This window comes from Rhinolophus sinicus, linkage group LG02, assembly GCF_036562045.2.
Source record: "Rhinolophus sinicus isolate RSC01 linkage group LG02, ASM3656204v1, whole genome shotgun sequence".
Classification (NCBI taxonomy): domain Eukaryota; kingdom Metazoa; phylum Chordata; class Mammalia; order Chiroptera; family Rhinolophidae; genus Rhinolophus; species Rhinolophus sinicus.
This window is the reverse complement of record NC_133752.1, coordinates 17,674,913-17,687,878: the sequence shown is the minus strand read 5'-3', so window position 1 is coordinate 17,687,878 and position 12,966 is coordinate 17,674,913. Positions and strand designations below refer to the sequence as shown.

Here is a 12,966-nt window from a genome sequence, read left to right as displayed (position 1 = left end):
GAGGTATGTTACTGTTTACTTCCTGATGCAGAGACAAATATTTATAAAAAGTTACCTGAAAATTAAGTTTCTGGGGAGATAGAGGTAACTAAGGTTATACCTAAATGTTAAAATTGAAAAGCCTCCAAGCAGTTCAAAGAAATACTCATTAAACTCCCACTACAGCCAGATACTGGGGGAACAAAAACCAACAATGTGGTCCTGGACCTCAGGAAACTTGTAATCCAGAGAGGGAGATAAAGCAGACACAAACAATGTCAACGTAATATCCTAAGAGAGACCAAAGATTTTCACACTGGGTGCTGTGGGAGCCTCGAGAAAGGGCCTTTCACGAACCTGGGGGTGCAGAGAAAGCTTCCTGAAGAGGAGGTTGCCTGAACTGAGCCTACTAGCCAGCTGAGCAAAGGGTGAATGGGCTACTCCAAGCATGGGAACAAGCCAAGTAATGAGGTACTTTATGAGGTACTTTATGAGGAAATTATGAGGAAGCAGCATAATGCTTCTGTGAGAGTATGCAGGTGTTTCTGTGTGTGTGTGTGTGTGTGTGTGTGTGTGTGTGTGTGTGTGTGATTAATAGTTTGATATCGATATGATTTTAAAAAGGTAAGATGGGAAATGGTGAGCTATGAAGCCAGGAGTTAGACTGAATAGAGGCCAGACTCAAGATGTGTCCTCAACTGCCACGCCAAGAGGCTTGAACACTATTCATAAAGAGATGGGGAGCTGATAAGAAACCTTTAAGGAGAAAAACGATCATTTTCAGATTTTCCCTTTAGACGTGTAACTCAGACAGTATTGTCAAAGACAGAGCAAAGCTAGAAAAGACTAGAAGAGAGACCGGTTAGGTATCTGTTGCAATGAGCAAGGTAGAGATAGTAAAGCCTTAAGGAGCACAAGGGAGCAGTGATGGTGAAGAGGAGAGAGGTCCCACACGTATTTTAAAGATAAAATTGGATGGTCCTGGTGAATTGTCAGATGGGCAGGGTCCCAGACGGAGAGGAGTCGGGGTGACTGCCAGGTTTTAGGCCTGGAATTATCGGTTAGATGAGAGTATGATAAACTGAGAGAGAAATAGCAGAGCTTTTTTGTTTTGTTAATTATTGAGAGGTCAGAATTGAAGATATAAATTTGAGTAATTAACAAATAGAGCCAAGACAGCAGATAAAAAGTCCTTGTAAATGTGTGAAAGCAGAGCAGAACAAGGGTGGGGTGGGACACTGGAGAACGCTAGTGCTTAAAGAGGCACCAGTGGATGTCCCGTGAAAGAACCTGGGACACCACTCTAAGAGGTGAAAAGAAAGAACAGTGCCATGAAAGTTTTAGATGGAGTGGGCAATAATGAAGCTAAACACACTGACAACACCTGCATTTTTTGAGCACTCAATACACATCAGGCACTGTGCTGTTTTAGACACTGTATCTCATTGAATCTATAATCCATATGCTGTAGATGACAAATCTGAGGTTCAGCAAAGCCATATAACTTACCCAAGGTCATGGGGTGAGCTGGCAGAACTGGGATCTGAACCCAGGTCTGCTGGATTACAAAGCCCATGTTCTTAACTCTGCTGGAGTAAAAGAACTTCTTCAGGATGCAATTTAATATCATCCTAAGGACTGATACGTATTGCTTTCCAAGAAGCGTATCTTAAAAAGTCTAACAATCTCAAAGGAATCTTTAAAATTTCATGAGCTCATTATACATTTGATCCCTTTGTATAATGGAACTAGATTATTTTGGTGATATATTTCTTTGTAATCTTGTTCTTTCATTAATACTGCACTTGTCAAATTATGAGAAGAACAAAGTGCAGCGTAAGGCAGCCCACTCATTAGTGCTCTGCTCCAGTAAAGCCAGAGGGAGGCCCCAGATGGGCCAGCTGGTGTTCTTCAGAGGAAAATTAGGCGCCTGGACTCACACACCTGTCTAGTTAGTTTTCTCACAAATATTATTATTGGTCTCAAGGAAAACCAGAAAAGGTGTAGTTTAGCACAAACCTACCACAAACATGGAAAAGTTAACTAAAATAGGTATTCTACAGAAGGCTTTAGATACTAAATTATTATTAGATCATAAATTATTTAAAAGTAGAGAATAAGAAAGTCATTCCTATTATGAAAGTTGTAATTTTCCTATTTCCCACTAGAGGAAGCAATAGCATTACTCTTACCATTTGGTGGATAAAAGACAGCATATTCTTCCATTCCTAGTTTTCCTGTAAGAGAAAGCCATAGGGGGTTTCAGTATGATTAAATAAAAGAAACAAAACTGAAAAAATTAACTGATTTTGTGAATTTACTGGTAATGGAATTTTAAAAACTGCAATAGTGAAATCTAATTTCATTTCATTTTATGATATGGAATTAATTTGAAAATATGTCCACCGAGTTTTTGATATTAGCAAATCCTTTCATCAATTAAAATCAGTAATAGAAACTTAAGTACAAGGTAAGTGATATAAAACAATGAAAAGAACAAATGCTTTCAAGCTTCTTAAGCACTTAAGAGAAGCATCTATTTACAAGCTTAGGATTGTTTAGCTAATTATAAACAATTCTAATCTATTCATTAAAGAAAGTCCTAAGCTTTGCAATGCCTCATTAGTTTACATTTTTATAGGATGTACTGAAAAGTTAAAAATTAAATGTCTTTATATGGTAGTAATATTTTTGGAATCCCAAAACTTCATATCGTCTAAGAATGAGGCTAAATATTTGAAATCAGAGTGGTCTCCAAAAATTCAAGTATATTCACCACATTCAAATGTTTAAAGGAGTTTTAAAAAAATAGCTTTTCCTCAAAACTTTGAAGGTTCTGAGTTTATTCCCACCTCCCACCTTAGGTAGCTTTTATCTTGATAGTTTTTCTAACACCTTTGAGTCTTGCATGAAAAGCCACACGCAATCTTGCCCTGAGCTTTAAGGTAGTATTTTTAATTAAATAAAGAAAAATCTTTTGTTGTTCCTGGGGGTGGGTGGCAGAGGGGAGATGAAGAATAAGAACCATGACCAATGTAGGTTAAGGTGGAGACAACAGGACTAATTTTGTGTGTAAGGATGTAAGGAGACAATGGAATAATGGAAAATAGATTATAGATAGGATGGATAGATATAGGAAATGTTTGCTAAACTTTCTGTCACAGGCTTTAGGTGTTTTAGAGGTTTAGATGAGCAGGAAATCAATGATGGATTGATGGATTTGGTGAGATACAGGCTAGTTCTTCAAGGACCTGTGATTTTTTGCGGGGGAGGAGTGGAAATCCATGTGGGGTACGTATGGAGGCGAATATGAATATGGAATAATGTGGAATAATCAAGAAAGCAAATTTAGCTAGGTTAAGACAGCAGCAACTTCTGGGCGGCTGGCCTTGAAATCTTGGCTGAGCTAAACTCATAGAAGGAAAAATAAAAGTCAACAGATATAAAAGATAAAAATACAAGACAAAAACAGAAAGAGCAAGTAGGTAAGATTAATAATGTAACTTTAAATGCTGCTACTGGGAACCATTTTCCTGTGATTTGTGATAAGTTGATTGGGCATTTACTAAGTGGGACAGAGGATAGTTATAGTCATTTGAGAGAAAACTTATTAAATAATTTACAACAAAAAATTCGACAAACCAATGTATGCTATTAAATAAACAGTCTTGGTACAATAATGTAATTTCCTTTATGTTACTAACATTTTACCTCTTATGTAGGATTTTGGTGGTGAAGCACTGTTGTATGCAAAGTGAGCCAACACAGATGTATCCCGGGAAAAACAAAGTAAAACCTGGGTACAACATTGGAAAAAACAAACAATTAAGCACTGTTTAATTCATTGCTATTTCCTGCTTGGGAGGCATTCAGGCAGCGTCTTTTAGGTTCAGTACTGTGCCTGGAAATGGGAAGAGCGCCCTCTATTGATGGGCTTACAGTGGATGTCAAGTGCGATGGCCAAAGTTCATCCAAAGGTTTCTTACTGTTAGCCACTTAAATCTTGAACAACAGTAGAAAATGTAAGTTGTGCTATCAGTTGATTCTTTTACTGTGCTTTGCAGCTGGGAAAGAGAAATACTTGAACTTTGGAAAAATTTAACAGATGAGCAGTGTATGGGGGGACCCTAGGGAACTACAATGGCATAGGGCAATTTGGGAAGTGCCGGAAGTTGGAACTAGACTCATTGCTGGGATGTAGCAGCAGGCAGTTGGGCATGTCTGGGTGGGAGGGGAGGCAATAATGATATTTAGAAGGGACGGCGGTGGCAGCTGCAGCAAGCGGCAGCCCAATACAGGTTAGAAGCTGTTCGTTCTGACCAGCAGGTAGAGTGTGGCAGCTCTACTTGAAGTGGAAAATAGGGCAGAAAATCAGAATTAAAGATGTCCATTAGGAGGAACTGGATTGCTGACATCCACCTGCAATTTTAGGGCAGCGGGCCAATCCCTGGGAAGGCAATTAGTTACAGGAAATCTGGGTCCTGGCATTAGAAGACCTGGAATTCAAAAGATGTTACTAAGAAAAGCATTTGGGAATGACTGGAAAAGGCGGGAGCCCAGTTAACAGAATGGGACACAAAGCCAGGGCTGGACTCACAGCAAGAGAGAACGGAGAGGGAAACTGGCTCCAAGACACAAGAAAGGGCCCAGCTTTAGAAAAAGGATCAGTATGGACACCGGACATCAGTCAGGCCCAAGGGTGAAATGTGTACCAACCATTGATACTCATTTCTTTTTATTATATTTTAAAATACTACACAAGCAATACATTTATGATAAAAATTAGAAACACAGATCATCAAAATAGGAGCAAAAACACCCATGATCCCACAAGTGTTAATATTCTTATGTATATATATCCTTTCAGACTAGTCTTATACACACATGTATAAATTTTTCAAACAAAATAGGATTATACATGTTGTTCTATAACCTATTTCTCTCAATATTTTAAAATAAATATTTCCTACCCACATTTTTTAATGTTGAAGAATATTCCACTATATGGATGAACAAGTTTATTTAACCTGTCTTTTTTTGTTGTTGCTCATTTAATTATTTCCACTTTTCCTGAACTATAAACAATATTGCAGTGAACTCCCATATAGCTAAATATTTATGTACACCTTTACTTAAATTCCTAGATGTCTTGTTAAACTAGGGGCATTTTAAAACTAAAACTTGTGATATCCATTGCCAAATTGCCCACCAGAAAGAGTTTCTATTTATTTAAACATATCCAGCAGTAAAACAGTGTATTTTCTCTTATTCTCATCGAAACAGATTATCATCATCTTATAAGTTAAAAAATGGCATCTTGCTTTAATTATTAATGAGGTTGAACAAGCTTCTATTTGCATTTCCTTTATGTTCCAGTTCATTATCTGAGTCCCTTTTAACACTGATGGTTTTTAAACTATTGATTTATTTAAATTATTTGTTTATTAAGGATTCTAATCGTTGGTCTAATTGTATGTTAGACCAAACATACATTTATCATTTCAACAAAATGAGCAAATGACTTTGCTCAAATAATTTGTTATCCCTCCTCACATTTATAATGTTCTCTATATATTCACCTAAATTATTAAAGTCATTGTTGTTGTTCATGAAAGTCTGCTTCATCCCTTTTAGGAACATGTCTCAGCTCATCTTTTCTGGCATATCAATCTCCATCTGAGTCTGCTTCCCTGGGAAACCATCTTGCAACATAGTAAAAGTGGGGGAAATGGTGAAATTCTAAATACAGGGTAAAGGAAGGGGCAGTGGGATTTACTAACAGATTGGATGGAGAGAGAGAGAGAGAGAGAGAGAGAGAGAGAGAGAGAGAGAAATCAAGGATGATGCCAAGTAGAAAGATGTTTGATCTGAATAAGTGGAAAGATGGTCACCATCAACTGAGATCAGTCAAGTTGAGAGGACCAATTTTGGGAGTGAGAGATCAGGGGTTCAGTTTTCAACATTTTAAGTTTGAGATTATCTGCAAAATACCTAAATGGAAATGTTGGATAGGCAGTTGGAGATACTAGTCTGTAGCACAGAAGAGAGGTTTACACCGAAGATATAAATTTGGGAGTTATAAACATATAGATGGTAATGAAAGCCACAAGATAGGTGAGCGTGGCGAAATCACCAAGTGAGTGAGTGTAACTAGAGAAAAGAAGGCCAGCACTAAGACCTGGGACGCTCTAACATTAAGATATTAAGGAGAAGAGAAGGAACCAGTCTAGTAACCAAGAGAGGTGGATTTCCCATGATGCTAAGGAAGGTTCTCGGAACCATTCATTAGCCTGGGTCCATTTGAGTGCTGGGAGTTGCTGGGAGTTGCTGGGAGATGTAGTATGTTCTAGGTAAGGAGGGGAAGTCAGGTTGTAATCAGATAGTATTTCTATGTACATATTTCTAGTAAACTGCTTCATAAGGTTCAGAAAAAGGGGACCTGAATCTCTTTGGTTCGAATAACTTGTTATTCTCCCCCTTATTCTAAACAATTTTACATGTTCTTACTTGATTTTATATTTATAATATTGTATACTCTTTCTTAAAGAGGGACCCCCAAATTGTATAAGCTTTAGGTCCCCAAAATGGGTGACTCGTAGAGTAACGGGGGGGGGGGGGGGGAGAATGCGATGTCTAGAAAGCCAAATGAGGAAAGGGCACGACTGGATCAAATGCTGTTGAGAAATCAATTAAGAGGAGGATTCATCATCGGTCATTGGATTTAGGTATTGGTGACTTTGACAACAGCATTTTTAGCTCAAGTTGTAGGACACCATATACAATGTTCAGTACCTCATTATTATTTTTTAACAATGTATTTTAGAGATCTTTTCATACCAGTATAAATGAATATACTGCTGCTTCATATAGGGTGGCTTAATTTTAAAGACGACATCATATTTCATTGCGATTATATACCATAATTTATTTAATAGGTTAGACCTCTAAAAATGAACATTTAAATGATTTTCAACTTTATGCTATTTCTGACAATGTAAAAATAATTAACCTTTTACTGAGTCATTTCACACATACATGAATATTTTTGTAGGACAAATATATAATGGAATAGCCTAGTCAAAGGGTGTGTGCATTGAAAAATGTGATATTTGGCTATGTATTCACATTCTTTGTTATCATCTATCCAGAATTTCTTTTATGTATATAGTGGAAAGGGGGCTGGCTATGTGAGTAAGCTCAGTCTTTATGTTGCCTGGCTCTTTATTTTCCATTACATATTCTAAATGATTACTGCTCATATTTGAAAGAATAAATAATTTTAATATTTTATTTGGTAAATAGGCATTTAACTGAATTATCTTATTAGTTCTAATGGTTTTCACTTTATTACCTTGAATTTTTATATATCTATACTCAATAATAACTTTGTATGCTTTCTGCAATTTATAACTCTAATTTATTTTTCTTATCTTATTCTTTAGCTAGAAATTCCAAAAAGACTCATGTTCTTTCCTTGCTTTTATGGTAATATCTCTAGTACTTCAACATAAGTAGCATTAACTTACATTAAGATAGCAAATGTGATTTTATATAAATATTATTCATATGTCAAAAATATTCTTCACTATAGTGTATAAATAGTTAAAAAAAAAAGAATGTTAGGTTGCATAATGGTGTGAATATACCTAACACTACAGATGGTTAAGAGGGTTAAGATGGTTAAGATGATTTTATGTTTTTGGGTTTTTTTTTAACCACAAGTTAAAAAATTAGATGTTCTTAAGTACAGTCTCAAATATATTTTGGGCAGCTATTGACATAATCATATCATTTTTAAATTGAGATATAATTAACATATATTAGTGTCAGGGTAAAACATAATGATTTTAATACTTGTATATACTGTGAAATGATCATATTTTTATTTTTAGACCTGTGAATGTGATGAATATTTGCCAATAATTTAGTAAAATCATTAGGTTCTAAAATATTCTAAATCTATAAAGTTTTACCAAACCAGTAAATAATATTAAACTCTCGGCAAACCTTCCTGTACCACCGTGGTAAGTAGCATAATGCCCCCCCCCACACACACACCCCCCCCTGCTCCCAAAGATATCCCCATCCTAATCCCTGGAACCTACGGATATTCTACCGTACAAGACAAAAGGAATTTTGCAGATGTGATTAAATTGAAAATCTTTAGATGAGGAGATTATCCTGGATTATTTTGCTAGGCCCAATGTAATCACAAGGATCCTTATAAATGAAAGAGAGGCAACAGGGTCAGAGTGAGAGAAATTTGAACATGAACATGCTGTCTGCTGTCTTTGAAGATAGAGGAAGTGGCCACGCGCCAAAGATGTAGTTGTACTTTAGAAGCTGGTAAAAGCAAGGGAAGGAAATGGATTCTCCTCTCCAGAAGGAACACAGCCCTGACAACCCTTTGATTCAGCCCAGTGAAACTCATTTCAGGCTTCTGATCTTCTCAAGAGAATATGCTGATTTTGTTTTAAACCACTAAATTGGTGGTCAATTGTTATAGCAGCAATAATAAGCTAATACAATTAAAACAGCTAACAGAGTAATACAACTAATACAATAATAAACAAATTTGACTACTATTAATAAACGGATACGATTAACGTTAAATAATGCAAAAGGAAGATATACCTACACATATTTTTCTACCATTGCCTAGAAAGAAAACAGTTTCTAAAGAAATATTTGTACTAACTTTGCCCTAACAGGCTGGTGGGAACACGGTAATGTTAGGAGAAGCTCTGGGCTTACATCCGTTCCCCTAGAGTCCCTGCTGACTACAGAAGACACGATATCTGAGATGCTCTAGAGAGAAGAGTGGTGACTGTAAGGTGATAATGCCAGAGGACATATGTTAGACATCACGTACTGGTGTGCAACGCTGGGATGCAAGCGAAGAACTGCCAATTCTTATGCTAACCTGAGTGGTTGTTTTAACTTCTGAGATTCCAATTTTGTATGCGTAGTAAGATTTCTGGCATAAGAACAGCAGATAGGTAAGCCTGGAGTTGAAGGGAGAGGGCCAGAAAGAGATATAAAAGTGAGAGTTGTCAGTGTATAAATGGTATTTAAAGTCATGAGAATAGATAAAGGCAAGGACATTAAAGAAAAACAAGGGGTCCAAGGACTTATCCTTGGGGTACTCCTGGGGCGGGGAGATAAGAAGAAACCAGCAAAGGTGAATGAGTATGCCATAGTAAGATAGAAAGAAACCAGAATGCATAATGTGCTAGAAGCCAAGTGAAGAAAGAGAATTAAGGAGAGGGCATGAGCAATTGAATGATCAAACAGAGCAAGATGAGTGGTGGGAATTGACCACTGGATTCAGCAATATGAAGTCGCTTATGACCTCTGGTAGTGCAGGTGGGCAAAAACGTCTGATGAAGGATGGTTAAAGAGAGACTAGGATAGGAATTGGAAACGATACCAACAGATTTTTTAAAAACAGTTTTACTGAAGAAGGGAACAGAGGAATGGGGCAGTGGCTGGAAGAGGTGTAGGATCAAGAAAGATTTTTTGTTTCATTTTATTTTGCTTTGTTTTTCAGATGAGAGGAATAGCAGCATATTTGTATACTGAGAGGAGTGATCCAAGAGATGGGGAAACTCACAATGGAAACACTACCATTGCACTGCCTTTGGGTACCAAGGGGAGATGAGGCCTAGTGTCCAAATGCAGGGATTGGCTTTATCCTAAAGAAAAGCAAGGACAGTTTATCCATCATACCAGGAAGGGAAAGCTGGGCATGTGGGTGCAGCTGTAGGTAGGGGCAGCACATGTGATGGTGGGAGAATGTGGGTGTTCTCTTCTCAGAGCTTTCATTTTTTTCAGAAACAGGACTCAAAGTTATCAGCTGAAAGGGAAGAGATGGAGGTTTGAAAAGAGAGAACGTGTAAAAGGCCATCTAGGAGGATAGATGAATGATGCAGAATTGCTGGGCAGAACTGAAAACTCCTGAGGTCAGCAGTATGACTTTAAAGTAAAACTAGTTTATCATGGCTGCATGTTTTTCTCCAGCCACTGCAGCTGTTCAAATGCACGCTGCAGCCACAGAATTGGTGTGGAACTGTACTCAACTAGGGTTAAGGTCTTGTCAAGTAATTGCTACTAGAAGGTGGGAGGAGGGCAAGGTAGTTGAACATGGATTCAAGAGGAAGTGGTTCTAATGACTGACATGTCTTTCGCATTTGTTCTCTCTTTTCCATTCACACAGGCCTTGCTCTCTCTCTCTAGGGGGCTTATGAACGCTAAGCGGAACTGTGAGAGCTGGTCACTGCCATGCTAAGCTAACTCTCCTCACCAGTCACAGCATGCATGGGGTTCACATTTATTTTTGTTTTTCCCATTCTCCCCCTAACTCCTTGCCATTAAGAACCAGACACTTCTTATACAGCTCCTGTACCAGAACACTCTTACTAATTTGACTAAATGGATAAATGAATAAAGAATATCTGATCACATATTTCTTAAACTCCATTCATTCAATGGCATTAAAATATCGGTAACTGTGGCATTTTCTAATATGTCAGTACTGCCACTCAGCATACGCTACATAAGGCAAGAATATGACAGAGAATTTTTCCCAGGACAGAAGGAGTAAATCCTCATGTCTTCCCTTACGGTATAGGAATACTTCCCCACGAATATTTTATACACTTCGGACAATAAATTAACTTGTAGGTTGTCATGATGCCATTAAGTACTGGAACCCGAAAATAATATTCACACTACCCAATTTTCTTCCCTGAGGTAAGGTCCATCTTCTGTTTGAATACATTTTAAAACTCTGACATAATTTGAGACTTTCAACACCAAAAAGTATTTTTAAGAATTTCATGTAAAATAAAAACTAACTAAACTTTGGAATGATAAAAAGTTGACTTATTTACTCAAAACATTATTTCTAGAATAGTCAGTGCTGTTGCCTATAAAATTTAGGTAACTGCACGAGTTATTCGGGAGCAGTGCATCCTTGTAATATAGGCCTGGATTTTCATTAAAGAGGGATTGCTGAAGTTTTTATCATCTTTATATGGACACAGCAATGCCATATGCTATCTAATTTTGTAGTCTAGTCACAAAATCCAATAAATGGGTTGGACCCAGAGCATGGCCAGAAACATTAAATTCATTTCCTTATCACCAATAATTTTCCTAGACAGCAGATTGTGTGACTAGGCAGCTCTACGAAAGGAACGTCTGTGACTAATGATAAAAAGGCTTTATTCTGTCTTACCTCTCACACGCACACATGCACACACACACGTGCACACAAGTGCATACACACGCTTATATAAAAAATTAGAACTCAATTTCTGATAATAAAATATTGTTTTCAATGTATACAATTACATATTTTTTTATTACTTAAAATAAACTTCTCTCTAATAATTCATATAAATCATTAAAAGGTATGATCATGGAAAGTGTTTTCTTAGTAGCTATCCACATAAGAAAAATTTAGTTGTGCGTAATTCCCAAAGACAGAACTTAGGTATTGTAATTATCTTTTTACTTATGTTTTAGGGATAAAGATCCCTATTAAAGCTTATTTAGTGTCATTTCCAAAGTACTAAAAGCAGTAGAGGCCATGATGTACGATTGAAAAAATTATGAAAACATATGAAATCTAAACAATATAGTTTAGAGTAAAATATTGATAAAAATGCAAAATAAAGGTAAAAGTACCTCCTATAGTACTTACTGTCTGTGATATTAATTAATTTATATCCAATGCTTTACATAAACACTTTAAAATAATTTCAAAACGTTTTTAATGTTCATGTCTTACCTCCTTAGCTAGAAATGTAAGCCCATCAAATGTGGTATCATTTACACATAAAGATCAATATATATCTACTGATGATCATTCTGCTTTTTCTCAGAAAATGCACTCACTGTTTATAAATAGTTCCATTTGTCAGACTCAGTCATTTTTAAGTTTTCCAAGTTAATGTGGGACAGACAAAATGAACATCTCCTCAAGGGTTAATTCTGGCACTATTTGGAGAAAATATTCCTGCTCTCTTTTAAGATGATGCCCTTACTGACCCTGTTAACCAAATGAGGCAGATTTGTTACCTGGAAAGTCCCTTTTACCACCACCAAAAAGCCTTTGTAGTTGTAACTTAAAGTCGACAATCCTCCTCTCTCCAGTCACCACATGTGATGAAATTGTCAAATCTACACTTTCTCTACTCACACACTGAGTAGAATAGTCAACACACTATATATAAATCATGCCATTATTGGCCTTCAGTTGATGTTATAATTTATGTATTCATGTGCTTAGTGTCATAACAATTTCGTGTTCTGGATTGAAATAGCATAGGAAGGACCAAAAATTTAACAAGTTACGTTTTTTGCCAACTAGTATATATTTAGTTCATTTGATTTTGTTTGTTTTATTTCTTTAATATTGTGCAATATCAATGGATCTATTTCTATTAGGACTCAGTTCATATAAAGGATCCATCATCACATCTAGAACTGAACTCTAACTAGAACCCTGTACAGTGACAGTAAAGCCTTAGTCAGGCAATCATTACTAATTTTAAGATTTTACATAAAAGAAGAAAACTTCTTTGCCAACAGTAAAAACAAAAACAAAACCCTATCAATTAAAAAAAGTATATGATATTAAGACAGATTTTTATTTGGGATCTACAGCATGCACTAGAAGGAACATAGAGGACCAAAATAGTTATGGAATTTATATGGGAATTTGATTATAAAATAATCAAATAAACTATAATAAGTACTATAAATAAAAAGCATGGAAAGCATTACATAGCACTTCAGACGAACATTTTAGATGGCCATGACCTTGCTGTGTGTGTGTCTATGATAGATGGAATGGGGAGTAGATCAGGAAAGGTGTATGTAAGAGAGTGATTCTTTCAGCTGAAAGCTAAATGAAAAATAGGAATTTGACAGAGCAATACTCTTTACATCACTGTAAACAATTACATACTTTTTATTACT

The 12,966-nt window shown here is 36.4% G+C and overlaps 1 protein-coding gene across 8 annotated transcripts in view; it reads right to left on the bottom strand.

Moving 5' to 3' along the window:
* Window positions 1-12,966, bottom strand: part of TBC1D19 (TBC1 domain family member 19) — a 112,978-nt gene that overhangs the window by 25,367 nt on the left and 74,645 nt on the right. For all 8 annotated transcript variants that reach the window (XM_074322099.1, XM_019743920.2, XM_074322109.1 and 5 more), the window contains 2 exons: window positions 3,691-3,775; window positions 2,172-2,216 (listed from right to left, as the gene is read on the bottom strand). In XM_074322099.1, the coding sequence (XP_074178200.1) occupies window positions 2,172-2,216; window positions 3,691-3,775 (130 nt within the window). The remainder of the gene's footprint in view (window positions 1-2,171; window positions 2,217-3,690; window positions 3,776-12,966) is intronic.